Here is a 27,933-nt window from a genome sequence, read left to right as displayed (position 1 = left end):
TTGAAAAATAGGAAACTTTATTGTGTAAGATGTTTGAACTAAAGAGAAATCAGTTCCTCCGAATCTCCACTTTCAACACAAAGTCAAATCCAATGTCAAAGAACCACACAGATAACTTAATTCAACATTTAATCAAATAGGTGAAAATATCGACACTGACTACAGAAGAGGTGTAATACAGAAGTAAAACAAACTTGTTTTTTTTAAACAAACATTTTATATCTTTTGTTTGTTTTTACATTGGATTACAATTACATAACTGAAATACGAACATAACGGACCAATGAAAGCCATAGCCATATGTACCAGTGAAACATGATCTGCCCTTAATCTTTAAAGATAATATTTGCATGTATTTTATACAAAATAGACTTTATCAACCAGTATGAGGGTAGTGCAATTCCATCACGCTCTGGTAGATTTACTTTCACGTGGAGGCTCAACTTTTTTTTTTTTGTTACGTTTTCTATTTTAAAGTGACCAGTAAATCCTCACAGCAATATACACGGGATCCAAAGCCTGGACATTTACAAAAGATACCTTTCAAAAAAAAGATGAAGTACTAGAAGTTGGATAATAATTGCTACTTAAAATGTAACTGCTTGAATACTTCTTTTCGTTTGTTAAATCTTTTTTCTTCTCCGCTGCTTTGGTCACTCTTATAGAACTCAAAAAGCTCCTCCAGTCCGTCTGACCCTTCCACCCCTCTCCTCTCCTTCGTTTCCTTATAACTTTAAAACACAGTGAGGATTCATATTGACATTCCCATTGACTCGTAGAATTTACATTTACTTCACAAGACAAACATGTTTAACACTTCCTAATGTATTCAACACGTCTACCTTTATCAAACACAAACCAACAGGACCAAAAATATTTACTTTCTTGACTCTCTCAATGTACAAAAAGGATTGGGTCAAATTATTAATATCAAAGTGGATCAAGCTGATTTATTCAAAATCGCAGAAAAAAAATTGTCTTTTTTAATTTTTTTACATTAAATATATATATATTTTTTTCACAATAGATCAATCTCCAAAAGCATCGATATTTGTTAAGGTTTCATCTATTTCCTGATTCGACGTGCATTTCTATGGCTCTCTGTCTCCCTTTCGAAAGGCCTTTACATGTCATTGAAAGGTAAAAGAGAACAAAGCGTAGCGGTTACGTCCATGTAAAAATATTTTGTAATAATAGACACTGTTTACATTGCACTGGATATGTCGGCGCTGCTATATACACCTATGGCCCTTTAGAATGAGCATGGATATGGTTACATCTAAACGTTAAAGCTGGTTTTCTGAGGCACCACCACCTGGAAACAACTATAATACTGTATGCAAAAGTCACCCAAACAAATGAGACGGTCAAATCTTTCCCAAAATAATCAACATTGACATGAGGGGCATCAAGCCGATGTTCTTTACAGCGCAAGGCCACGAGACCGAGTTAGCCTGTGAAGCTTAAAGCCTGCACTGTACAGCAAACCACACTACGGTGAGCAACCATCCTTTGACAGAATGGTTGATAAAACATTATTAATCTTACTGAATAGCGGCTTGTATGCGTCCAGAGACGGTCTCCATGTTCAACTTACCACCTGGTCTCTCAACTGCAGTGGAGGAGTACCATTCAGAGTCAACAGCTGAAAATCTGTACGGTCAATATTTTGAAGCAGTTACACTAAGGAAAATAGAACTACAAGGGGGGGGGGGGGGAGGAGCATTATGTTTGCGCTTCCAGAGCTGAAGCTAATGTACAACTGCACTGTCAATGGGTTTTGCTTTTGTCACAACATAAGCAGGCACAAACATGTTTTACATTAGAAATGGACCAAATGCTGACCACCACCTGTTTGACAGCAGTGGATATTACTGCTTACTTTGCAATTTCAAAAATACAATATTTTGTGCATCTCGAAAAAGAACAAAGCCTCTTATACACTTAACTTGGACGATAACAATCCGTACTTTTAAGCTGGTGTAGGTGTGACACTGAAACCAATATCTTCCTCATACATGAGCACCCTCAAGCAACATTTCAAAAACCACATCAGAACTGAATAATCACTCTTTCACATCTCCAGGAAAAAGACATACAAAAACTTGATTTAACATTTGGCACTAGTGGAACACATCAAAGTGATGTAGTCATTCATAGCCTGAGCTTTGATTCACAAATTATTTGGACCAAACTGCATCTTCTTTCAAAAATATTTCAACTTTAGAGGTGACATCTTGCGCAAAGAACAGAGGTTCCATACATTATGGGTGTCTCTATTTTTATCTCTCATATACAAAACAAATATATATATATATAATATAATTACCTTTGCAGCCATGTTTAGCTCAACATCTTAAGAATAAACCACTTCCTGTTTGTGCAAACAATTTGAGATAAAAGGTATATTTAATTTAAAATGGTATTTTGAGTGAAACAATGCTTTTGTCACAAATAATATATATATATATTTTTTTTGCTGAAGTTAATTATGTCTAGGGAAAAAAAGAAGTTCGTCAGTTAATACAATTTTTAGAGAGTTGAGAATTGTCTAGAAAATGTCCTTATTTGACAACAATACACCATGAAATCATTTTTAATTCTATTTGACTTTACTGTTTCTAGGGCGGGAACGGGCAGTCTGGCAAGGTAAATTCATAAAACTACATTTTAAAGTAAAGTTGTATGAAACCATTAACTAAACTAGAACCGAAGTATGATTGCATACATGTCTAGGAAACAGAACAGAGAGCGCTGCTCAGATTAAAAACAGAAATTGCCAGCATGGAAAAACAAAAACAGAAAAAATGTGTTTGTCAAGGTTAAGATTCATATAAAAAAAAAAAAATAAAAAAAACCACGGTTTAGAGAGGATGGCTATGAAGAGCTTTAAAAGCTAAAAGGCACTGTTTTTCCCTTGTCAGAATCCCTGTGTAAACATTTCATTGAGTGAATGTGTCCGTGAATACTTTGAATGTTTGTGTGTAAGCGTGACTTTTGCATGTGTGGTCAGAAAAGCGCGTCTGCATAAAATACATGGATATTCCCCTCGCTGTTGTTTTTCTTACATTGGTCATGTATATAAATCTGATTCACATCATTTCAGCTGAAAACAGCCCACATTGTCCTTGGGTCCAGAAGAAAAAGAAAAAAAATGATTCTCTCATGTCATGTTTCAAATTTTCCTGTGTTGTCGTTTATCCCCTCTTCATTGCTAACCGTCCTCTGGAAACCACAATAAAGCGAACACTCACTACATTCTCTGCGCAGTAGAGATGGGAAGGGCAAACGGAGACGAGCTGGGCAGGTGAGCAGAGGAACAGTAGGCTCGAGCTTGGCAGGAGCTTCAATAAGCTACTAAACCGGCGAGTTGGACAGTATATTAGGGGTGGAAAAGGTGTTTCTAGATGTAAGCTCGTCAGTAAAACAGCAATAAAACACTGGAGGCAGGCGGCCAACAAAATATACAGCATCAGAAACCTGAGGACAGAGAGCCTGGACGGAGGAAAGGGTGACGGGGGGGTTGGAAAAATACATTTAAAAAATAGATCCCGCAAAAATGCATCCTGTCCACAAGACATTCAGAGCCTACATGTTTCCCCTGGAGGACAACTTCTTCTTGGTTAGCCAAGAAAAAGGGCAACAGGTCGGTGGTTGGATGTCCTACCCTAGTTTGGCCCAACCTGGTGCCAGATTGGGAGGCATGAAGAGGTATTGTGCTCCAAAATTAGGCTGAATGGCTGAGGCCTGGAGGGGGGTGTGGCCAATTCCTAAAGGGGGCCCGGGAAAACGAAGCAATTGCATCCTAGTGATGAGGAGGCGAACAGGCAAAGGCTTAGGGCTTAGGGCTTGGGGCAAAAGCTTGGGGCCCCGGAAAGGTACAAGGGCAGGGCAGGATTTAAGGCATTGCTTCACAGTTTAAGGCAGTCATTTCTGATGAAACAGCAGAGGCTTGACGCTCCCGTCTTTGAATTTTGGTAACTGGTTGGTGATGATCTCTGCCAGCATCTCGGGGAATTCCACACTGAGGGTTTTATTCACAAACGTGTAGAAACAGATCTGGAGAAGACCCTCGACCATCTGGAGGAGACATCCAGGGAGGCAGAGACAGACAGATATTAGAATATTAGATATTACAAAACAACAACTTTTTGATTTGCTGGATACACCTTAATTCAACCTGGGGTCTACAGTAGGTCTTAACTTCTGCTATATAAGGCTGTACAGACGACTGGCAGAGAACGCTTGCAACAGATTCAACCGGACCATACAGTGACGCACTTAGTGGGATCTATGAGTGTACTCTTCAGGCTTTTACACTAATTAGCATGGTGCAGGGAACTCAGTGGAACTCCAAGTTATTGATGCACTTCAACCGCAAGATATGAAAGCAAAACAAAGGCTGGTATGAAAAAAAAGACATAAAAGGAAGCCTTTGTACTCGTTATAGATCTGAAAGCAAATGTGTATATAGCTTTTTACATGTAGCAAATCCTATATAGAAACAAGAAGAGGAAAAACACTTTGCATGCAGTACATATCAGTGTGAGTGCCTGTGTTTCTCTAACCTCCTGCATGGAGTCCAGTAGCTTCGTTAGCTGGTAGAAACGCTGCCAGTTCTGACTAGCGTTCTCCTCTCTCTTGACAATGGCTTTTCCCAGTTCCTTGATGTACGTCATCCTGATCTCGTCAAACACCGCCTGGCTTTTCAGTCCATCTTTTGGTACTGTGTATGCACACGCACAAACACACGCGCGCACACACACACACAAACAAACACACCAAGAGACACATCAATATAAAAGTTAGCTGGTTACTTTGATACCCCGTAGACACATTATATACAGTATATCTGCTCTGCCATCTGCACAGCTGGAAAATTCAAACATCCGTCTCAAACTGAAAATCCATCAGTAATGTTCCTATATGTCTTAGTCTGTTCTTTATTTAGTTGTATCCTGCAACACACAAAGACTAGATTAATAATTCATTAAAACTTCCTGTGTGGGACCCCAACAAGGACCCTCAAGAGACACGGGTTAAACACACACACATGTAAGCACATACCCTCCTAACCAGAACGCTGTGGGCAGTGGAAAATATGCAGAACTAAAAGGCTACATCAATAGCTACTGTGTCGTGTGTTCCCTAACTGGTGTGGGCTGGATGGGAATCTACGAGTAGCTGTAAATGTTTGGACAAACACCTCATAACAATCACAAACTCTGCTTATTTTGAATGCGAAAACAGCTGAAAAATATCAATATGGAGATGTCATAACGACCATGTCAACACATCGCAGACTCCTTGTCAGTCTGGTGCCTGGCATATCCCAGGCTCAGCCACAGTGACTGGCCTAAAGATTATGTAATGCCACAAAGGGATTATTAAAACAGCTCAAACCAGTTGTCCTGACAAGTTAGTATTTCCGTTCCTTAGGGGAACAAATGGAAATAGCTCTCAGGTACGAAAATGCAAGCTCTGCATGGAAATGTCATCTCCTCTGCGTAACGTGCACGTCGCCTCTAAAGTGCATCCTTTCCCCTGCCACTCACTGAGAGTGAGGCAGAAGGAAGAACGCTCTCCTAGTTTACATAATTGGGAAAAAAAAAAAAAGCCAGATTTAGTAATAAGTTTATCATGCTGTGTACAGCTTTTTTAAGGGTTGGTAATTACAAAGCTGAACTGGTAGCCCACTGATTTTATAACTATTATTTCACCTCTTCAGAAAGTAAGAGAAGGGAGAGCTGCTGAACATTTTACCTCCTTTACATAGCAAGCCAGACAGCAAGTTGTATTTTATCCACTGGCATTAGAGGCAGAAAGATGAACTAATTCAACTCTTAGTCTCTTAGACAGAGCATTTTATAACTTTTCAAAAAATGCGGTTACAAGACAAGGCAGCTCGCTGTTAATGGGGATAACAAATGTCTGCAGAGATGAAGTACCTGTTGGACACTTGAAGATCTTTTCAACTGAAACAGTGACTACAGAAGATGAACAGACTGTACTTTCACAGAAAAACTGTTTTCAGGAAAGCTGAAAACTGGGCGGAGCGATAAGGTTGTTACAAAAAGCCCCCGAAGAAAAGAATAAAAAGGATCTTTTGACAGAAACAGATACAGATCATTCGTTTGTAGTGTAATGAAGAGTTATTATCCACCTTTGTATTAATAGACTTGCAGGTTTTGCATGTGTAGATCAATATCCTCTGACATTGCAATGAAAAGGCCGCAGCAGTGTTACATATGAGGCGTGTTTTAAATCCCAGAAAAATTGGCAAGTTCGTGAAGTTTGAAAACAGAAGCGTGTTTCGTTACCTGTGCTGAGCAGTAACAGGACCTTCATGCACAGGTACTCGTCATAGGACACCTGCAGTCTGACGAACTCATTACAGATTGTAAGCATCTGCTCACACTGGTCGGTCATGAAGGGCAGCTTCATACGCTCTCTGAGAGCATAGGGAGAGAGTAGAGGTGAGGGAGAAGTGTAGAACGGACATGTAGTCAGAGGGGGAATAAACAGAAAGAAAGCAAAGACATATAGATTAGACTTACAGCTCTTTCACTCATCCTGTTAATACATTCTAAATAAACTACCCCAGCAGGTAAAGCACTTCAACCGTGAAGGAGAAAACCAGACTGTGAAATGTTGTGAAATCCGTCCCCATGGATTTTCACACCTCCCTTCCATTTACACACAGTGCACATTACTTTCTACCTTTTAAAATCAATACAGCGCATTCACCTGATACATAGCCTGTGGTTTAGAGCCCTCTAGTCATCGTGACCAACTGCAGTGTAACCGGTAAGGACCTCTTCACCTTCCTTATCTGTTTTTACCCCTCTCTGGTTTGATGGGACCCTTGAGAGAGAGTCTATGAAAGCATTCCGCAGACTACATTACTGTGAAAATGTAACCCCATAAAAGAATTTCCATTTCCTAAAAACATTATGCATTAATTGGGTCAACATTTAAATAAAAACGCTATTTGCATTTTCACTTATATCATGGGAATTATCTGACAATATTAAAATGGAAATGGAAAAGCCGATTGACATATTGAAATGTAAATTAAAAGTTGAAAACTAAAATGCAATATAAATATTATAAATGAACATAGCATTTTTAGAAGTATCATTTAAATCACAATTTAAATTTAAATGGAAATATCCATTTTCATTCTAAGATAGCTTCATGCATTATTCTCTGACATTTTGAAAATTTCATTTTCAAAGACTAACCCTGCTTTACAATATTCAAGAATATACAAGTCCCAGCAACCCGTCAGTCATTCTTGGAAAGGCTAACCACCGGAACTTTATCTAACACAACACAGAACCTCATCTCGATCGATGTCAGTGACAGAGCAGAGCAAATACTCTGCTCTGTCATGAGCGTTTACTGGGTTAATCATTATCTAGCTGATTAGCTAAACTGCAATCACTTGCGCCAGCCTAGCAGCTGCCATTTTGCCCAGGCAGATAAACAATGCTGCTTCCAGTCGGTGAATAGATCCAGCGCACTAAGTGCCGCCTTCTGAAAATGACCGACAGGTTGCTCGAACTTGACAATGCAAATGCGCTGCGTTAAAGCATTGAAATGTAACTGCAATCGAGCGCAATGCTTTTCCATTTTCCCATTTAAATTAACATGAATATTGTCAACCATAGAGCAGAGTTTGTCTTTGAAAAGGAAATGTCAAATGGCTTTTGTATTTTCATTTTCAAAGTGTCAGAGAATGTGCATAAAGTTATATATGAAAATTTAAATGGAAATGGGTGACTCCAAATTTTATGCTGCGTTTTATTTATGCTTTTGTAAAAAAATAAAAAATAAATGATGCTGGTACTGTATCACATCTGTATCACACCCACCGCTAGATGGAAGCTGTAGTTGTCGATTAAATCAAAATGATCATTCTATCTCGGTTACATTAGATCATCTAATGAATTTAACTATCCCACACGTTGTAGATACTCATTTATCTCTTAATATGTGACAATCAGCAAAAGCCCACTAAGATGTGAAGGGGTTTAATTAATATCAAAGATAATGGACAAAGTGGGATAATGTCTCAAGTATTTAAAGTCTGACCTTCATAAGCTAGAACGAGTGCGACAGGAACAGACAAGCTACCGGGAGATGAGCCTCTGCTTTATCCCGTTTCCTCCAGGGACCACAAAGACTGCGGTAAGCACAGATATCTTCAAAGCACAATCAATTTCTGCCGCCGGTGATTCTTTAAGTAATGTGGCTTTGTAATTGTCACACTGCAATTATACCTGAGCTGTCTCTCTGTGGCTTCAAGGTAGCACAAAAGGTTATTTACTCAATGGTTCAGCGTGTCACTGATGTATTCTCTTCTTCCTGTTTGAGGAATGTGCTTTCCTGGTTGTGCTTTTTAGTGTGTATTACAAAACATTTACATATATAAATCACTACTAATCTTCTTATAATTACGAAAAAAATAAACAAACGAGATACAACATGTTAATCCGTGACCTTTGAAGGTGCTTGTAGGTATATTTATAAACTATAGTCAGAGCCAGGCTACATTTTTCCCTCTGCTTCCAGTTTTTATGTTAAGCTGGCAAATAAGCCTTTAGATCCCCTGTGCCACAGTCTGTGTCATAGCTCCACTATTGGAGGCAGCCATGTGCTTCCTCATCCATAATGTCGCCGGCTGCTTCTTTTCATCCAATTTAACAATTTAACACACAGAAACTACCAAATGACTAATATACTGTAGGTACTGCTCCTAGAGCCAATGACCGGACTTCTATTCTTGACAAGCTGAATCATGAACCGATAGATGAGCGAGTGAGTAAGCCACGTAATGAGGTCAGATTGACCTCCTGAAATGAGCAAATGCAAAACTGTCTAACAGAAGGTCATGCTGAAGAAAGGACTGCACAACAGCCGGCCGCAGTACGCACTTGTTGATGACGAGATCAGGGGCGAAGCAGAGCATGCTACCGTTGCACTGCTCATAAGACCTCCAACCAAGACTGAAGGACATGAGGAACAGCCAGGAGCACTGCAGCAATGTCATCTGGTCATCCAGGTGCAGGTTGCGGAAACCTAGGAAGGTCAGATGAAGTGGGTCAGAAATACATACACAGAGAGAAATCCAGCCAGACAGAGGTCATAATAAGCAGCTAATGATACAACACTAAAAAAAGACTATTACATTTGAGCATTCATTCATTTAGTTGGTCTTTAAACATTGTTGCTCAACAGTAATTATTAAACGTGCAAGATTCATTTGTTTTTGCAGCTTGAAAATAACGATTCACTGTATTTGGGTGATGGCGTATGTTGCTGCCAGTGATACTATTCACCTATTCTGTCTCTATTATTAAAAAGCAGAGCATAAATATAGTGTTTTTTTAAATACATATAGAAACATTGAAGAAGAGAAAAGCCAGCTCTCGCAATGCAAAATGGGGTGATCTAGTTAAACTGACATCCCAAGGCACACACTGAAAGATTGGAGCCAGATTTGTCCCTCACCATACTGTCACAGAGAGATCACAGCAAAGAGAGAGAGAGATCACAGCAAAGAGAGAGAGAGATCACAGCAAAGAGAGAGAGAGATCACAGCAAAAAGAGAGAGAGATCACAGCAAAAAGAAAGAGAAAGAGAGAGAGAGAGAGAGAGAGAGAGAGAGAGAGAGAGAGAGAGAGAGAGAGAGAGAGAGAGAGAGAGAGAGAGAGAGAGAGAGAGAGAGAGAGAGAGAGAGAGAGAGAGAGAGGATAACTCAGCACTTGACGTGTATAACATGAATGCAAGTTATCTGGGTGGGACAACAGTAAAAAAAAAAGAAAAATACACAGTGCGACTGTGTGATGAAACTGTAAAATAGTCTGCCACATAAAGTTTTGCAAAACTACTAACCTCAAATAAGTCAAGATGACACAATTAATGTAGTAATCGGACTTGCTTTGAGATGAAAAAGAGAAACTGATGCTGTAGAAACATCTCCTTTAACATCATATTTATGTACATTCAAAAAGATATCTTTGGTCAAGACTTGATCAAAGTACTCTGGAGAGGTTGGGTTTCTAAACTGCATTTTTCTTTCATAAGCCTGTTCTAACTGTAATTACGGATTCAGCCATTACAGATGTTTCTTAGATGGTTGCTGATAATCTGTTGTTCTTTGGCTCCACTGCCAAGAGGAATCATGCAGAAAAAAACATTGTGTACAGTCTTAAAACTACTACAAGGAACTTTCATTTTGTGTTGATTTTGGTGGTCCCTGTGGAAAAAAGGCGGTAGTGTTTCCGAGCAGCAGAGTCCCTTTAGAAAACCTCTTTACTGCAGCAGGGTCCGACAGTCTGCTCTGCGCAGTCCTGGAGCGTGAGCTGAAGGCATTTCTGGTGAACCTGCATGATTTCATCTGAATTGTGCGTAATCCGGCCCAGTGGCACCAATAACAAGCCTTGAGAGTGACTAATGTAGAAGTAATGGTCTTGTTTACTTATGCAAGTCATATAGAGGCATCAGTATTAAATGGAGACTGTTCCTCAACCACGTTACAGTTTCATTAAATTGACTTTAAGTTAAATACATCCACTATTGCCACCACTGCACCAATTAAAATAAGTAACTGGCTACTCACGGTCAGAAACAGCGGTGAAATACAAGCGGGGCAAAATGTACTGTTAGGCAGTACCACATTTACCTCATAGAGAAATGTTACCGTTACGTTCATTTAGATTTGACTCACACATTAGAACAATTAAAATATGACACATTATTATTGATTAAACTATTCAGCATCATGGTATTCCCACTGCCAATGCCAACGTTCCCAGAGAAGGTGAAAAGAGTGGTGGGTGAGTTACAGGGTGAAAAGTAAAGAAAGAGGTCGTTTGGCTTCCCAAACATCCGTGAAATACACACAGCGGAGGTTATTTCCGGATAGGAAATTATAATATTTACAGTATTTCGCAAGTTAACTTGCAGCTACTCGTGTTCTTGAGTTTCATTGAGGAATGCTGACGAGCACACGCTCAATTACCTGTAGGGCAAGAGTGGAAGCTATGCAATTGTGTACTAAGCGTCTAGTAAACAAACGGCAAACTTTCCATTTGATATAAAAATGATGTAATTCCCTCTTCCAGCTGCGTGTATTAAAAGTAACAAATGACTTCATTTTCCATCAGTGACTTGGCCCACTTCACTCCACATTAGTCTCAATAACAAGCTGGAAATACTCCCAGTGACACACTTGAGCAGTGATATTCATCTATCTAAAGTAACACACGGTAAGGAGCGTTTCGTTACCTGGCAGTGACTTTGCCCACTTGACTGCAGAGATGACCTGCTGTCCCCCGAGCCTGTTGAGAGTGGTCATGAGCCGCGAGGAGGTGTCGGGCAGAGTGCTGTCATAGCCCGAGTAGATGACCTCCGGCTCGATGGCCTTGAGCACAGACAGCATCGTGGGCACGAGTTGGGGCATGGGCCTGGGGATGACTGGGACAGGCATGGTGGGAACTTTCAGCTTGGTCAGCTTCTTGTTTTTCCTCGCTGGAGGACGCGGCGGGAGAGAGGAGGAGAAAAAGAAGGGAAGGAAAGATGATAAAGGGAATTAGTGAGAAGTGAGTCATTATAATACCTTTTGTTATTTAGCTAAATTGACAAAATGAAAGTGGAGCACAGCTACTCATGTTTTATATTGTTATAACAGTAAGTCTACATTGTGACTACCTGTGCATCGTTTTGACATTTTCTCCCACTAAATGTGCAAAACATGGCAGGGGTGGAGAGGGTGCCATGAAAAAACATGTTTTTTTCCTACTCTCTCCACCTCTGTTTAATTTCCTCCCCTGGCGTTTCTATGGCAACTAAGAGCCTCTCTGGTGGGAGTCTACAGGCAGTCTCACAACACCGACGGCAAATTCATGCCCCAAAGGAAGCATCAGCTGAAATAACGCAACAGCCAAGTTCCAAGCACTTAAGCAGGCTGTGGCCTGTGGATGTGGTTTATGCATTGATCAATGTGTGTGCGAGGAGGTGGCGCTCTCATACTGCCTCGCCTGCATGCCAGCACACGTGTACAGGACAGCACATTCACAGACAATGGTGCACACATGTTCCCCCCGGTGAGTGACTAACACCGGTCGGTCCGCACTGCAGCCTTTCCAACTTTTATTTGGAGCAAAATGTCTATAAAATGAAGATAAAAGTCAAGACTTTTCAGAGATTTTCAAGGTCCTCTGAAGAAAATTGTCAATTTCAGAATTGTTGCTGTCGCATCTTGGAATATCTGTGCTCACTTTCAAGGCTTTCCTTGAGAAGACCATTTCCACAGAGGTGAAACAGTATTGGCGTTGTACTAGAGGCAATTTCTTCACTTTCAATATCTGTTATTTTGACTTTCTAAAATCCCCAAAAGAGGAAAATATCAGAGAAAGTGTCTTTCAGACATGTATGCAGTGTTATCATCCATGTTGATTTAAGGATGTGGTCAAAGCAATGGCAAAAGGCTCGTCCATATTTAATGTTTCCCCTCCACACATAAATATATTATTCAATGTCTGTAATCTGATGCACTTGACTGGTTTGTTTATTTCATGTTGAGGCTGCCATGTTACTATACCGGCATACGACTCAAAACTACTTTTAGAATAATCAATAAAGAATGAAAAACTACAGTTTCTAACAATTTCTTCCCCAACAAAAACCCTTAGGGCACTTTGGAAAAAAAGAAATACAGCTTTCAGAAAAAAAAAAATCATGAAACCAAATGAACTAACCATCGTTAACAGGATTAGACTCACTGAGAAGTCTAAGAACAGACAGCGTATTTAAAGTCAATTCTGTGCCAGTAACGATATAATAGACAGCTATTGCTTGATTAATGCCTGTTATAGACTGTTCTATACTTTAGTTTCATCATGCAAGTCAGTGCACTTTACACATGTTGAGCTACAAGCATGATTCTAAGCAATTTTCTCAGACAATCATTTTAGCAGGAGGTGTGGTGACATGACACATTCAAACTAATGCGACTTGGACATTTTCCATTAACTTGGGCGATGGTGGTTTAAGTAGAAACCAGACATACTGGAGGCCCTCGTGGAAAGAGTGGGTGGCAGTAACATAACACTCAATTAATGGGGAAATTCAACAAGCTACTAGTTAAAGAAAAAAAAAGTTCTAATCCTGTTCCTTAAACTTGCACTCTCTCTACTGGCCATCTATGAGAAAACATGAGTTTATGGTTTCAATCACTAGTCTCAAGTCTTCTTCAACACAGCATGATGTCCATTTTGTAAATTATGGTCCCGCTTAGAGTTAAATAGACAATAAAGCAGGGTATGCTTCAGGGCGCGGCTACCTTGTGATTGACATTTTGCTACCCGAGTCGTATATGTGTTGTCTCTAGGCCACTCCTCCGCAGTCCATATGGTCACTTCTGTTCATAGGTTGCAAAAGAAGGGTCAGACTGTTTACCTTCCAAGTTCATGCCGGCTTTAAGACATTTCCTGAAGCGGCAGGCTGGACAGTTCTTCCTGCGGATCTTGTCAATGATGCAGTCATTTCTCCCTGCACACAGGTAGTTGTGCTGACCTGTAAAGAGGAGAGGGACGAGAAGAGAAGGTGAAAAAGGGAGACATATTAGCAAGCTAAGAAGGTTTGAGAAGGATTAGCCTGGCCTGTATGTATTATTACCACACTAACCGCATGCTGATTCTACAGTAAGCCTGACAAGCCTGTGGCATTCCTCTGGTGTCGGCAGCTTCACTTTCTCAAGTCTGCACTTGAGAAACATGGCACAAGCCATGAGAATGAGCTCAGAGCTCTTTCCCAACAACCAGACAGAGTCCCCAAGAAATACTGTCGACTGCAGTTCAATAGCAGTAGCCTGTGCTTCAGTGCCACAGTGTCTTGCTTTTATCACATACAGTACTTGTGTAGCGGAGCCTGAGGAACGTCACATGAATGTTACCGTTCCAGCAACAGTTCATTCTTTTCAGTTCATACTAATACATGCTAAATCTCAAATAGATCAAATGAATCAGGGGAAGTCCCATGAACGTCATGCCCAGCATGCCATGGTCATCTTTCTACGTTTCAATATGAAAGTCATTCTATGAAATCCAACTGCCAAAATAAACTAGAATCACCGCTGATGTGGTAGATGAGTCACTAACCCAACAAAGTTCACATGTGCGGCTGACTTTGCAGTGGAAAACAAAGCGTAGGCAGCGATTTAAAAATGGTATTATATTTTTTTCAACTATTGGATTCTAAAAAAAGTGAGATCTTGAAAAATGTGATCACTGAAAAATGGTGAGTTCAAGGGCACCTCTTACCAAAGAGCGTATGCCCCTTATGCATGACTGGATGACTAAATTATAGTATACTCCCCCATCGCCAATTACTGTAGATATGGAGAAGTAAAGGTGAAAGGCCTGCTCATTAGTTGCTTCTGGTATAATAGCATTACTCATTATAGAGCAGGTCTACATAGCCATCAGTGCTAGAAGCAGAGGATACAATACATAATGGCATGGAAACCTTGCAATGTGCAGACTTTTATATCTGTGAAACTTGGCACTATATTGTAAATTGATGCAGAGATCATCATAGTGGGTAATACAATGCATATGTGCTTGCTCTGCCTCGGCCACTTTCCAGCAACCCTTCATTTAATGTACACACACACACACCGAGAAGTTTCTGCATGACCTCAAAAAAAACCATCGTTGGCTGAAACAAGACCTTACACAAAGTCAACAGTGCCTTGACGAAATGCCCTTTGGGACCATACACATTGTTACTGGTCTTTGAAATATGTGTTTGATGCAGCTTTTTGAACTAAAGGGCATTCAATATCGCTGCTGGCACTATATAATAGAATGTCAAAATAATACTACACAGTGTGTGTGTTGGTATTCCTGCGTCACTACTTCCTAGGGGTGCATGGACATGATAGCAAAACATTGTGCTACACATTCAAATTATATTATTAATACAGAATTAAGAACAGCCTTTGTATTCAGAAAATCCTTAATGCTCCTTTTAATAATTTCAAACCAGTTTTGAACACCGTCTACAAATATGTTCCATAAAACTGTCTTGTGAAGGCAATAATCAAAATAACCACAAGATTATTTTGGCCATGCATTCTAGATTCACCACGGTTCTTAACCACTGGCAATCATTGGTGTTAATTGTGCAATTAAGAGCAAAGTAAGAGCAATCACTGTTCAGACATTTAATGCTGGCCGTCTGAACAGCCGTCTGAAGTTACCTTTGTAACAGTGAACTCATAATGAATCTCCGTTATCATGCAGTGCTTTACATTATTTTTTCCCTCCTCCCGTTTGCTCACAAGTGAGTGAATACTGAGCCTAACACAGCAGACCAAATGCATGTACTATGAGCACCAGCAAACACAGAATCTGGGACATCGAGCAAATGATTAGCTCAGCTTAATGACACTTCAGAACAGAAGCGCCCTGTGTTGTTGGTGGCTGGAGCAAAATGCATTCTGCAAATGTCTCTGGACATTTATCAAAATCGCAGTAATAAACACCTTTGAAACCGACAAATGATCATATTTCACATAGAGTGGAAATGATTCTGCAGGGCTGGTGGTGTGAAGACATGACAGCGGCCTGCGGGCTGCCAGTTGCAGCCTTTCCCCGCTACCATTGCAAACAATGGCGTAAAAAGGCCATCTGTGGTGTCAAAAGTGCCAGCTGAATCACACTGACATCATTGCTCCCTTATCCTGCCCTGATCTGTTAACAAGGGCCTGGCAGCACCTTTCAGAACGGGTCGGTGAAGCCTCACGCTGGTTTGTAGCCAACACTAGCAACATGTAGCATGTAGTGGTTAGCACAGCAAGTAGGTGCAATTTGAACCTGACCAGTCTTTTAACTAAGCAACTATTAGTGGTTAATTAATCTGACGGTTTAAAGGAAGTAAGAAAGCAAATGTCCTTGATAATTAACCAAAACCATTAAATAACATTCTGATGTCAAAATCCCTGATTTGTATCCTCATTAACCTATAAATAACACAAAAATAAATACAATATGTCCAAGTTGATTTTTGACATCAGATCTCACGAGGTTTATGCGGGTCAAGAGAAAATAAAAGGCCTAATTAGAAACAGATTGTGATTGCAATTATTGGACCTACCACCTGTGAGGATCATGAGGAACATTCCAAGCAGACATTGAAGAGCACAAAATCACTCACTGACTTGAACCAAATCAGAACATGTGCATGCATTAACAGATAGTTGGCAGAAGAGGCTGTGCATGTGTCTGAGCAGATTGGCCATATTTCATTGCTGAAGGAATACAGGGACATGAGCAATCAAGGGTGAAAGTATTACCATCAGTATCATCATCATCATCATTTTTATAATTATTAATTTAGATATTATTAAAAGTGCATTTATTTACCATCTGTGTTTTGTCGTGCTCTCCATCCTTCACCACAGAGACAACGACCGGAGAATGGAGAGGGGGGAGAAGAAACAAAAACAACAGATGTAACTTTCTCAGTACTACTGGAGGCAGCTCTTTTGAAAATAAAACTTACCATCCAACACCAGCGGTGTTCAACTGTTGCAGAAAACAATCTACAGTATGTTCACCTCATATTCAGACTGAGCTCACTAGCTAGTATCAAGTGGCAGCTTTAGTCACAGAAATCGAGGAAACGGACACTGATAATTGGGACTTGACAACAAGAGATTAGTGTGGCTCATTTCTGTGCATTTAGTACCGGTGTTGGGTCAGTAATGAATAGGGAGTGGTCTATGTATTGTTCTCCTAGGCCTTGTTGATAAATGCAATAATCAATTGACAGAAAGACACTCCTCAGAAAGCCTTTTCAAACGAACTACACATCTGTAGAGACAGCTTGTGGAGAACCAGAAGCAGAGAGAAGCAGTGGGAAACGGAATGCATTGCAGAAACACAATAACATAAATGACTCTGTTTGTCAGATGCATTCCCGCCCCTCCCTTTTTAAGATTTTGTCAAGGCAATTAGACCCGAGACAAGTTCCCCGATGCACAAATTGCCTGAGACCAGAACCGAATACTGTATTAAAAGATATGAAATGCTTATGAAGCCAAGCAGAAGAATGTCTGTTTTACAAGCTCATTACAATACTAGTCCGCTGTAAGGCAACACTACACTATGTTAATCGTAAGGGTATCATGATCGGAATATTTTTGGAGTCGGCCTTTTCCTCTTTTTTTTGTTTATTAGTTATAATTACTTGTAAATCATCCCTACTTTGCTACATGACAAACAGGAAAGGCAAGAGAAGAGGAGGCGGTACAAGGTACGGACTAAGACTCAAACCCCAAAAAATGCATGAACATCACGTGGTCATGTAAAGGCCAACAGCTAACACCCTACTATTCCACTCTTGGTATTTGGGAAATAATTTCATTTTCTGGTGCCTAGGATAGAGAAACAGAAGAGGTGTTCTGTTGTTGTGCAACAGCTGATTATATGTAACTCAAATAAACGAGTCTTTGGGACAAAATGTACAAAGGTAATGGATGCTAACCATTGCTATTAGGTGCACTTGTACGAGGTTGTGGCTGCATAATATAGAATACACAAACATGAATATGCAAATGATATTACAGCCTGCTGTAGATGTGTCCACAACTCATTGGTTCAAACGTGTTCAAAAGTCATTGGTTCAACACAAAAAAGGTTTAAATGAGAACGCTTTCTAAAAATTAAATATACACTCTACGTAAATCTGATCATTGAAATATAAAACCATGCGATACGTCCGACTGAGTGAGTGAGACCAACCTTCGACGGCCCTCTTGAAGAACACCTTGCAGCTGCCGCAGGTTACAACCCCATAGTGGCATCCTGAGGCCTCGTCCGAACACACCAGACAGATCTTGTGCGTCTGTCCGCTGGGCTTGGATTGGCCCGGCACCGCGGAACCGACGGTCTCTCCCGCTCTCGGTGATGAGCTGAAATGCATACAGAGAGAGAGAGAGAGAGAGAGAGAGAGAGAGAGAGAGAGAGAGAGAGAGAGAGAGAGAGAGAAATATGTAAAGACGAGTGAGCAGCAAAGATGTTTTGATAAAAATCCAAAGCAGGCTGCTGAGGGCTGGTTTATGAGCAGCCTCAATGGTATGTTCTACTGTTGCTAGGTAATATGAAAACCCTGTGGACAAATCCAGTAGACTGAAAGGAAAATATGTGAACTAAAAACAGATTAACGTTTCGATTGTGCTGCTGTTTTCTCTAAACAATGTTTTTTCCTATGGCGATCTGGACAAGGGACAAAACGATGGTGGTATTGCTTAAAGTATTAAACTATAATATAGAGTACTGTACTGTACTGTACTGTACATTGGTTCCGAAAAAACACACCAAACAGGCAAATAACTGGAACTTTTTATTTTCTGTAGTACAGCAAAATGATGCAAACCTAAGAGCGGCTTTGAGAAGCATTCATTTTAGTATATATGACTGGGAGGTTGTCTTTGGTTGAAGCTCTCTGTGATGGTTTGTTAATTTTGATGTGCGAACTGATCGTTTTCTCATTATTGCTCAATGTGTAAGCAAATAAGTCAAACCCAATGAAGCCTATCGAGCGCTCTCTTATGCAACCGAGCTCTGAATCTCACCCACGAGACACGTTAAAGCCTCGTTTGAATCTCTTGAGAAACTTGTCTACACTCAGACATAGTTGCTATTATTCTCGACAGTCTATAATTAGACTTAAAGTAACCGAGACACATGAACTGCATGAACTGCTCGACTAGCCAGGTGTTTTGCAGGCAAAGCGCCAGCATGTGCGCTGGGAGTATGTACGGTTTGAGGGGCGGGGTTGTGGCCAAAGAGGCTTCAAACTAGTGTTAGACCGCCACTGCTGTGTAATCCATGACAGGAATTTATCAGCATTAGAAGGGCTTAAGTCTTTTCTCCCTTGTTTGTTTTGGCTGCACACTCATTGGAATGTACATTAGGATCACGTACCAGAGTTGGCTCGCTAAGTTTGATAATGACTCTGCATTCAGGCCTATAGATATCTTGGTGCCGATTCTGTATCATGGCGCTCCAAGTGTTGTTCCCACCCGTGTTCTGTCCATGGCATTAAAGTTACAGAGCCATGTCTGCCAGACGGGAGTGAAGAGTGGTATAAATAAAAGAGTAAATAAATAGAACTTGTGAGCGTCAGTCTCAAAGACCAGGAGCCATCCCCGGCCTATCTCCCCAAACAAGCACGACCCAAATTCACAGCGGCCAGAGCTTCATGGTCAGCGGAAAGACGACACTCGCTTGTGTAATTTTGACCGCGACCAAGTATGAGTAGAGGTGGGGTATCTTGGAAGACTTCCAGCGAAGAAGTTTAGCCGTAGCTCATTCATTCACATCATTCCCAACACAGTCAGATCGTTTGAAATAGTGGCGGAATTCAGAAAGTGATGCCAGATTAACTTTTGGCAGTCATCTGAAAAACATCAACACAATCAATCACACTGTTTTGCAGATGGCTTTAAGGGGAACTTTGGTATTTTTAACCTTGACCCTATTTCCCCATGTTCTTGTCCCTTGATCTAGTCGGTCTGTTCAGTCCGAGAAGTCTCGTTCTTAAATCTCGCGTCACATCCACATTGTTAAAATCAGCTAAAGCCAGTTTAGCGAATCAGCTAAGCCATGACATAGAACATATTTTAGACAACACTAAGCTACGCTTTCTGTACTCTGACAGCATCGGCCCTCCTCTCTCCAACCGTCTCACGTTTCCACCGTTGTCTTCCAGCAACAAGTCATAAGACGCAATAACAATCAGACCAGATCAAACGGACGGTACAGAAAAACATATTTCTCTGTAGTGTCCTTTCCATAATGTTGTTAGACACTTGTAATAACAATATCTGTGCCAGTCAGTGGCAAAAACAAGCACTTAAAGTGGACATAAATTGATGGTGCAGAATTGCCTGGAGCAATTACATTGCAGCCCCTTAAGCGGCCGCAGCGTTCTCACTTAATACTGGACACATTTTAAAATAAATTGTGGCCCCCATTAGTCACAAAGAAAATGGGAAAAGAGAGTTCAGATTTAGAAATAGTGAAGATAGAGGAGGGAGCTTGTTCACAGTCTGTAAGAGGGAGCCTCACAATGATGATTATCTGTATGTGGATTTGCATTGATGCGAAAACGCATTAAGATCAACTCAAACTAACAAATTAAAAGAGTTAGCCTTGTGAACTTCAAAAAACCAAAGATCTATTCAGACATAAAACGCATAACTCCAGCACAGAGCTCGCAGGCGGCATGATTAACAGCTAAATGACTATGTATGGCTCATTGTGAAACTTATCAAACCCACTACTTTCAACTGTTTTTTTAGTCATAAGTAGCGGTACTGTGATCAACCTCTGACCTACATTATTGTACGAAAGTCTGACCTACATTTGACACTCAAATCAAACCTGTAACTGTATGACACATCACAGCCCACGTCATGCAAGACAGACTGTTGTTAATAAGGTTTTCAATATTAATCACAGGATTTCCCACAGTAATTACATTGCTTGACACAGAAATGACTATATATTACTACACTGTATCTGCACCGCTGGCCCTCTGCAACATTTTGGCAGATGCTTACTAATATGTACTGGTCTTACAATTGGATCAACAGTCTGACAGTAGCACGGTATTAATAGAAACGGCCCTGTTTGAACCTCCTTTATGAGGGGTATGGTGGACTGCTATGTGCTCATCATCTTTCTGGCGCTCACATTACTTGTGAACTTAAAGCCGCTATGACTGGGTTCGAGTGAAGATGCCGTGCACACCAATTATGGGGCAGTGCTTGTCCTGTGATGGCTCTTATGGGATTGCTCAGCCACCGGGAAAAAAGAAAGACTGCCAGTGAAGCGGGAGACCACATGCAACCAACCAACTAAGTGAAGCGTGTTGAGGCGTTTAAACAGTATTTGCTTTTAAGTTTTCAGATCATTGAGTTTTTATTAGTAACATCTACACTGCAATACTTAATCTACATTTTTTTATGTATAAAATTTGTTATAATTTGCCTTTATTTTTATTTTTTGGGGGGGGGGGTTCCATTTTTGAAACTTTGAAGTGATTGGAGAGCTAAATGTTGCATGATATACAATTCTGTTCTATTCAATCATGATTGAAAACGCTGGTAATGTAAAGAAGCACAGCGTGGTGGTTGAATTAAACACTTATAACCCTCCAGCGCCAGCGGCTCAGAGCCATGCAGCAGAGATTCAAGCCTCAATAAGTACCAGAGTACAGTGTAAACACACACACACTCTAAATGTGTGTGTCTGTGGCCATGTTTTACCCATCTTGTGGGTACATATATCTGACTACACAGTCCCACAGTTTAGGTTAGGGTGAGGGTTAGGGTATGAATAAGTCAATGTAATGTCCCCAAAGGTGATGAAAACACGACTGTGTGTGTCACTGTACAGAATTGGTTGTACCAGTTAAGCACCGGGTCTTAAAAATGACAAATGTAACACAAATCTGAACACGGTGAACCGTATTTACACTCTGAGGCATAACACCAATCATTTCGCTGGCTATTTTACTTCTGCCTACAAACACCTCTTCCTGTGTGTGAACACAGGAACACACACTATGTGTCAATGCTGAGAGGTTGTGCAGAAATATCAAGAGGCCAACAAGACTTCAGAACAAAAACAAGAAAGTATATCGTGCTGTAACAGACCTAATCCTCTCCATCTCTATGCAAAAAAGCATATTTAAAAACTGTACAATGCACAACTACAAATCTAATTTTGACATTTCTCCCAAACGAGTCCGTTTGAAATCAGACAGTGCCTCCATTGTACATTTTATTCCACTTTATTTTAAATGAATCACATGAGCTTGCCATCTGTTAATTTAACTTAGGTCAGAATAAAATCAAACCAGGGCATCTAGACAAGTTATAAATGTATTACACATTTTCTTAATAACATAATGTTACATGATGAGGAAGTGGAAACGCGTTAATGAAAGTCCACAACAAACGAAGTGCCTGTAGCAGCTAAAGACGGAGACAGTCTGAACTGGGTTGACTTGCTGTGGTCACTGGGGAATCACAGAATAGCGACTACAGTGGGAACCGATGAGAGGATTTGTTTTTTTCCATTAAGATCAAAGCTTTTTTTCGGGCCGATGTGTGGGAGCAGAAAGTATGAGACGGGCCAAGTGATGTTGAATATGAGAACAGTCACAGAGCTGAGGCTTGACCCAAATAGGAAACTGACTAACTTAGCCAAATACATTATACAGTAGTAGACATTTGGGGAAACTAATGTTAGCAGTGTGGTTTTTAAACTCGCTTTTATTGATGCATCACATATCATTATCGAGTCAAAAATGTAATTTAAAACAAATGGATGAAGTTAGAATATATATCTCGTCTTTCCTAATCTAGTTTTGCAACACATTGGATGACTAACACAGCTGTTTGTTTGTTTGTTATTGTTATGGCAATCTATCGTTTGTGGTTGTAACTTGCAGTCCAGACAGCATTGAGAAAACCTGAGTCAGTAGAAAGTGAGAAAAACAATAACATTTTATATTCCATGCACATTTAGCTCAGCAGAATAGTTTTGATTTCATGTTAGTATCTGCAAAATATTTAGCTCCATCTTTTTATGGCAACCACGGCACACGAACAACCTCCATGCTCTTCCTCTTCTCCCGTAATGAGTGGGTTCCCTGAAAGGCCGTCCATTACTCGGGACCCATAAAGAACGGGCTACAAATCTACATTCAGAAGGAAAACATGATTTTACACCCATCTTAAGGTGCACATTGATAAACTAACTAGACGTTATAGCAGTAAGTAAATAAGTCCTTCATACGCATTTGTTTTTTGTATTACAAAGCACAATCAGTTTACATGCTGTGATATAATATGCTGTCATATAAACCACGTGTGATCCAGGTCTGAACTCAAATATGGAAAATCAAAAACAAGCTTTTTTTTTAATTTAAAATGGGACAAAATAAATGCAATACAATTATTTGGTAATACTGTGTAGCCCTATTGCATCAAGAAAAGCTGTTCAGTGTTTTGAATCTTTATTGTGCAATTTTACTGTACTTTCCCCTTCCTGCCTTTCCCTGCTCTCACTTCTTCCCTCTCCAACACATCCGTCTCTCTCACCGACGCTCTCTCCCTCGTCCGCTCTCATGGCTCATTCCCCCTCTTCCTCTCACCCCGCCTCATCTGCCAAGGTTGTTATATCATATTCGTATTGTTGCTGCTGCTGCTGCAGCCCCCCCCCCCCCCGCCCGCACTGTCAGCCAATCGAGTGTCACGACTGGCAGGAAGTATGGAGGAAGTCAGGCGAGTCATGGGATTATCCAACTCACCTACCCAGAGACAAGCGTACACAGCGTGTGTGTATGTTATCTGTGTGTATCACTAGTAGAAAGCGTGTGTGTGTGTGTGTGTGTTAATTTGGTCTCTGAATTACTGAGTGGAGCCTTTCTTTGCTAGAGAGGAGCACAGTTATAAAGCTACCCTTGTTTCAGAACTCATCATGTGATTGTGTGATGGCTTCCTCTTTTCTTCTCTCTTTTTCTCTCCCACCCACCCCTCCATCACATCTGAGAGCCCACATCTCCTTCAAAGTGCAGTCACTTCAATCATCACGCCAGCCTGTTCTTTCCCCCCCCCCCCCCCCCCCCCCCCCCCCCCCTGTTTACCTTCAACAGTTTCAGTTGTGAGGCAAGGGCTGTTTGTTTTTTCAAATACTCCTTTCACCAGACTGGGACCTTGTGGCCATGCAATTATGATTGTTGCCTGTCAGAAACAAAAGGCGGACAAGGTGCTACAACTACCCGTTAGCGCGAAGGTCGGGGAGGATAGATGAGTAGACAAATTGTGTGACTTGGGCAGTGGAGACCACTGTTCACATCCATTTCCTACCTATGAGTCAGCGTTGTATTTTTATAACCTCTCTTTAACCAAGTAGTTATTGTGCCGAAACATCCGAAGAAATGTAACCGATGTGATGTAATGCGACCGACCAAGTCAGAATACACTCATATGGGAATATTTCAAAAGCAATGACAAACCACCTAGAGTTCATTTAGTTTGGAGCACTTGTTGATTGAGGCAGTAAAATTTGACAATATTGTTATTATCATTAATAACAATGATTATGATAATAATAGCTTGCATTTATATAGTTCCTATCAAGGGATCAAAGATGTTTAACATATATGAAAACAGATTTAAACTTATAATCCAAATGATTTCTGACATGAAAAGGAACCTTTTCATCCTGAGCAGCGAACTGTGCGCCGGCTCTTTCTCACCAAGCTGTGTGAAGAGTGAAGGCCAGAGTGAGGGAGGTGAAAAGTGAAAGTTCAAAAGAAGTGTACAATTCAGCCAACACTTCGACTTCCTCTCATGCACGGAGTGACAGTTGATGCTTGTGCCATCCCAGCTTCTCCCACTATTGTTACGTTCACATTTTAACAGTGTGCCTCTCTCTGTCCGTCCGTCTTACTTGTGGTCTAGAATAAAGCGCCACAGATGCTCGTAAAGAATCATTAGCGAAGGAGCCACGGTGACGTCTCATTAACAATAGTTTCCACTGTGACTGGCAGCGAACCAGAGAACTCTTAATTCAGATTCTAAAATAAACAAGTTACTGCCGTCTGCTCTGCCACCTTCTTTACATCAGGCCTGAACACAAGTTCCCTCTTTTGAATCAAACTCATGTGTAGATGCAGTGTGTGTTCACAAAGGACTGCTCACAAAGCTCGCTGAAACAAAATGCAACACCCTGGAAAGTAAGGTGACAAATACAGTACGAAGAAAAACACAAATCAAGTAGAAAATGTCAAGCTGATTCGTGTTGTGTTTCAGTTTGATCGCCTGCTAAATTGACTTACATTTATATTTACATTGGCTTTAATGCAGAGTAGAATTGCCACTCAAGATATGATTAACTGACAGAGATATAGACACCGCTCCACATCATTCTGGAAGCAGACAAGAATGAGACAAAATGAAGCTTCATAACTGTGAGTGACCTGGCCCTCAAGGCTGAGCAATAGCTCGATACCACTGTTTATTTTCTATCCGCGGGGTCATGTTGCGTTGATCAGGGGATATTATGAGATAAAATGATTATGTTGTCAAAACAGACGATAACAAGGGTATTTAAAAACCGATCAAACAAGGTTATGAAACATGACGGGGAATATTTCAGGGTTGTTCGACAGCACGCGTGATGTTATCTTCCAGTTTAATATGACGGATATGAATGTGATTATTTAACAAGTGAGTTTTTCTCATGTCTATGATAGGAATATCCTTACTGGGATATTGATTTCAGACATGCAGCATCACCCAGCAGGGTCCAGCAGGAGGCTCGCCTCTTCACACAAGCTTCAGCTATATATAGAGAGCCCAAGACAAGAGTGTGTGTGTGGGCAGAGCAGAGCAGCCCGGAAAATAACAGAGACAACTGAAAAGTGTGTTAACAGGATACACAGTCAGGCCTTTAACTTTGATTCACATGACAATGTCCAGAACAGAAAGAGAGCGGTTGAACGCTGCTAAACGGAGGACACAACTTCTGCTGTTCTTGTCTGAGAAGGGTACGGTTTAGGCGAGATGAGGTCACAATCCCTGGAGCGTAGCTATGCTGTACTGGAATGTGGAGCTTTACAGGAAACTGGGCCAACATGGTGTCGACCACAGGGAGCTCAATGAAGGGCAATGGCACAATATTTAAAGTCTTCCTGATATATCAAAATGAGTTCTGTTCTAAAACACTGACAGCATGCTTATCATTACGTTTTGCAAGACATGGATGATGCACTCAGTCTTATCACTATTCAGTGCATTTTCTGAAGTTTACACATGTCCTGTGGCTATTCCAAGTTGTTTCACCAAAACAGCAGACACATGTGGTTATGGACTGAAAGAGGAATGTTCTTAGCAGGTGGATTTTACATTAAAAAAAAAGCTGGTTTTATCCTCTAAATTGTGAATATTTGCATGTTTTTTTTTTAAGTCTTCTTTTATATCAAACTTGATATTAATGTTTAGGGGTTTTAGATTAATCATAATAATAACACATTTAAGATTGGTGGACAATCAGACACAACAAAACTTTGTGACAGCCATTTTTTAACTATTATTTCTATTACTGATTTAAGATAGGGTTGATAATCTGGAGAAGCTAGCAAGAGTACACTAGATTTAAAATATTATTCTATATATATATATATATATATATATATATATATATATATACTATTACCATTGTTAGGGACTGTAGGACAGAACGAGATAATCAATAACTGACCAATCCTTTTATCAATAATTCAGAATTGTCCTTTTCATTGAGAGAGAGAGAGAGAGAGAGCGAGACTAAGAGACTAAGAGAGAGAGAGAGCGAGCGAGAGAGAGAGACTAAGAGAGAGACAGACAGACAGAGACAGAGAGAGAGACAGATAGAGAGACAGACACAGAGAGAGAGAGAGACAGAGAGAGAGACAGACACAGAGAGAGAAAGAGAGACAGAGAGAGAGAGAGACAGACAGAGAGACAGATAGAGAGACAGACACAGAGAGAGAGAGAGAGACAGAGAGAGAGACAGACACACAGAGAGAGAGAGAGAGAGACACAGAGAGAGAGACAGAGAGAGAGACAGACACAGAGAGAGAGACAGACACAGAGAGAGAGAGACAGATAGAGAGACAGACAGAGAGAGAGAGAGACAGATAGAGACACAGAGAGAGAGAGACAGATAGAGAGACAGACACAGAGAGAGACAGACACAGAGAGAGAGAGAGAAAACCTTCGATTGCTCGCTGCAGATTCGATTTGCTGCTGACACATTGTGTGTCTTAAATCAGATAGATGGCCAGGGCCTGAGGGCACAAAGCACCCATTTCCCCTGGTGCTCTTATGTAATTAGCTTTCACTTAGCACCTTAATGCTTTGCAACCCCCAAAGTCTTCCCTCCCCCTTTCACCCACTCTTCCCCTTTCTTCATCTTTCTCCCTCACAACAGCATGTTGGCTGAAAAGACCAGTATCTACCCTCACCAATTCATAATTGATTACCACAAATGTATTTACTACTAACATCCCGATGGTATTCAAAGGGCAACTGTGACGATGTAACAGTCTGCTTGTATTGTCACTTTCTTTTCTGTTGCTGTGAACAAGCAGCAGTGACATGCAGCATGTAAGCCAACAGCGATTACATAACAGAAAGCTTAACCACAGCTATGTACATATTTATCAAGGCCATAAACATGTACATAATATTGGTATCAACATCCTACTGTTGGAAGATTTCTACCCAAAAATTCAAATCCGAGTCTGGGCAAAAAGTCATATCCTCGCATGAAACAAGGAAATACATGAAGGAAAAAGACAGCAATTTAAAAATACTTGGTTCACAGGCAACGAGGCCAAATAAAGAGAAAAGGGAGTGGCAGTGGTTTCGCTGTGGTGTGATCATAAGGAAGAAAACAAAAAAACTTCCACAATCCACGAAACCCCTACATTTGCTGGACTAAAACACATACATGTTTAAACATACACAGCAGAGAATGAGGGCAGGGTCCGAGCAGGTGTTGAATGTCAGTCCTCTATACACAAAATACAGTAGAAGCTGAAACTCAATAGGCGAACCCAGTATCGCCCCCGGAGGTCTGGCTTGACACAGCTTGTGAAAATAAGTGATTGTGTCTGAGGAAATGGAGCCGAAAGCTAGCTAACAATACCGGCTGCTTGCATCGGGTGAACGGACGCAATTTACTTCTTTCATTCAATTGACATTATACTGCCCGCTAGCAACCAATGAGTAGAATTGGCACTAACTTCAACCAAAGCGTGGCAGCTTTACAATTGATCTTTTCCCCCCTGTAC

At 40.7% G+C, this 27,933-nt stretch overlaps 1 protein-coding gene across 1 annotated transcript in view; it reads right to left on the bottom strand.

Moving 5' to 3' along the window:
* LOC142959990 (glucocorticoid receptor-like) overlaps positions 1–27,933 on the bottom strand; it is a 56,926-nt gene continuing 28,993 nt past the window's right edge. The window contains exons 3-10 of the mRNA XM_076101523.1: positions 17,817–17,986; positions 16,437–16,463; positions 13,468–13,584; positions 11,296–11,538; positions 8,940–9,084; positions 6,321–6,451; positions 4,569–4,726; positions 1–4,080 (exon numbers count right to left, since the gene is read on the bottom strand). Coding sequence (XP_075957638.1) covers positions 3,928–4,080; positions 4,569–4,726; positions 6,321–6,451; positions 8,940–9,084; positions 11,296–11,538; positions 13,468–13,584; positions 16,437–16,463; positions 17,817–17,986 — 1,144 coding nt within the window. The 3' untranslated portion in view covers positions 1–3,927. The remainder of the gene's footprint in view (positions 4,081–4,568; positions 4,727–6,320; positions 6,452–8,939; positions 9,085–11,295; positions 11,539–13,467; positions 13,585–16,436; positions 16,464–17,816; positions 17,987–27,933) is intronic.

This window comes from Anarhichas minor, unplaced genomic scaffold, assembly GCF_050575085.1.
Source record: "Anarhichas minor isolate MPS153535 unplaced genomic scaffold, ASM5057508v1 ptg000027l, whole genome shotgun sequence".
NCBI classification, from domain to species: Eukaryota; Metazoa; Chordata; class Actinopteri; order Perciformes; family Anarhichadidae; genus Anarhichas; species Anarhichas minor.
The sequence above is the reverse complement of the archived record's forward strand: the minus strand, read 5'-3'. Positions and strand labels throughout refer to the sequence as shown.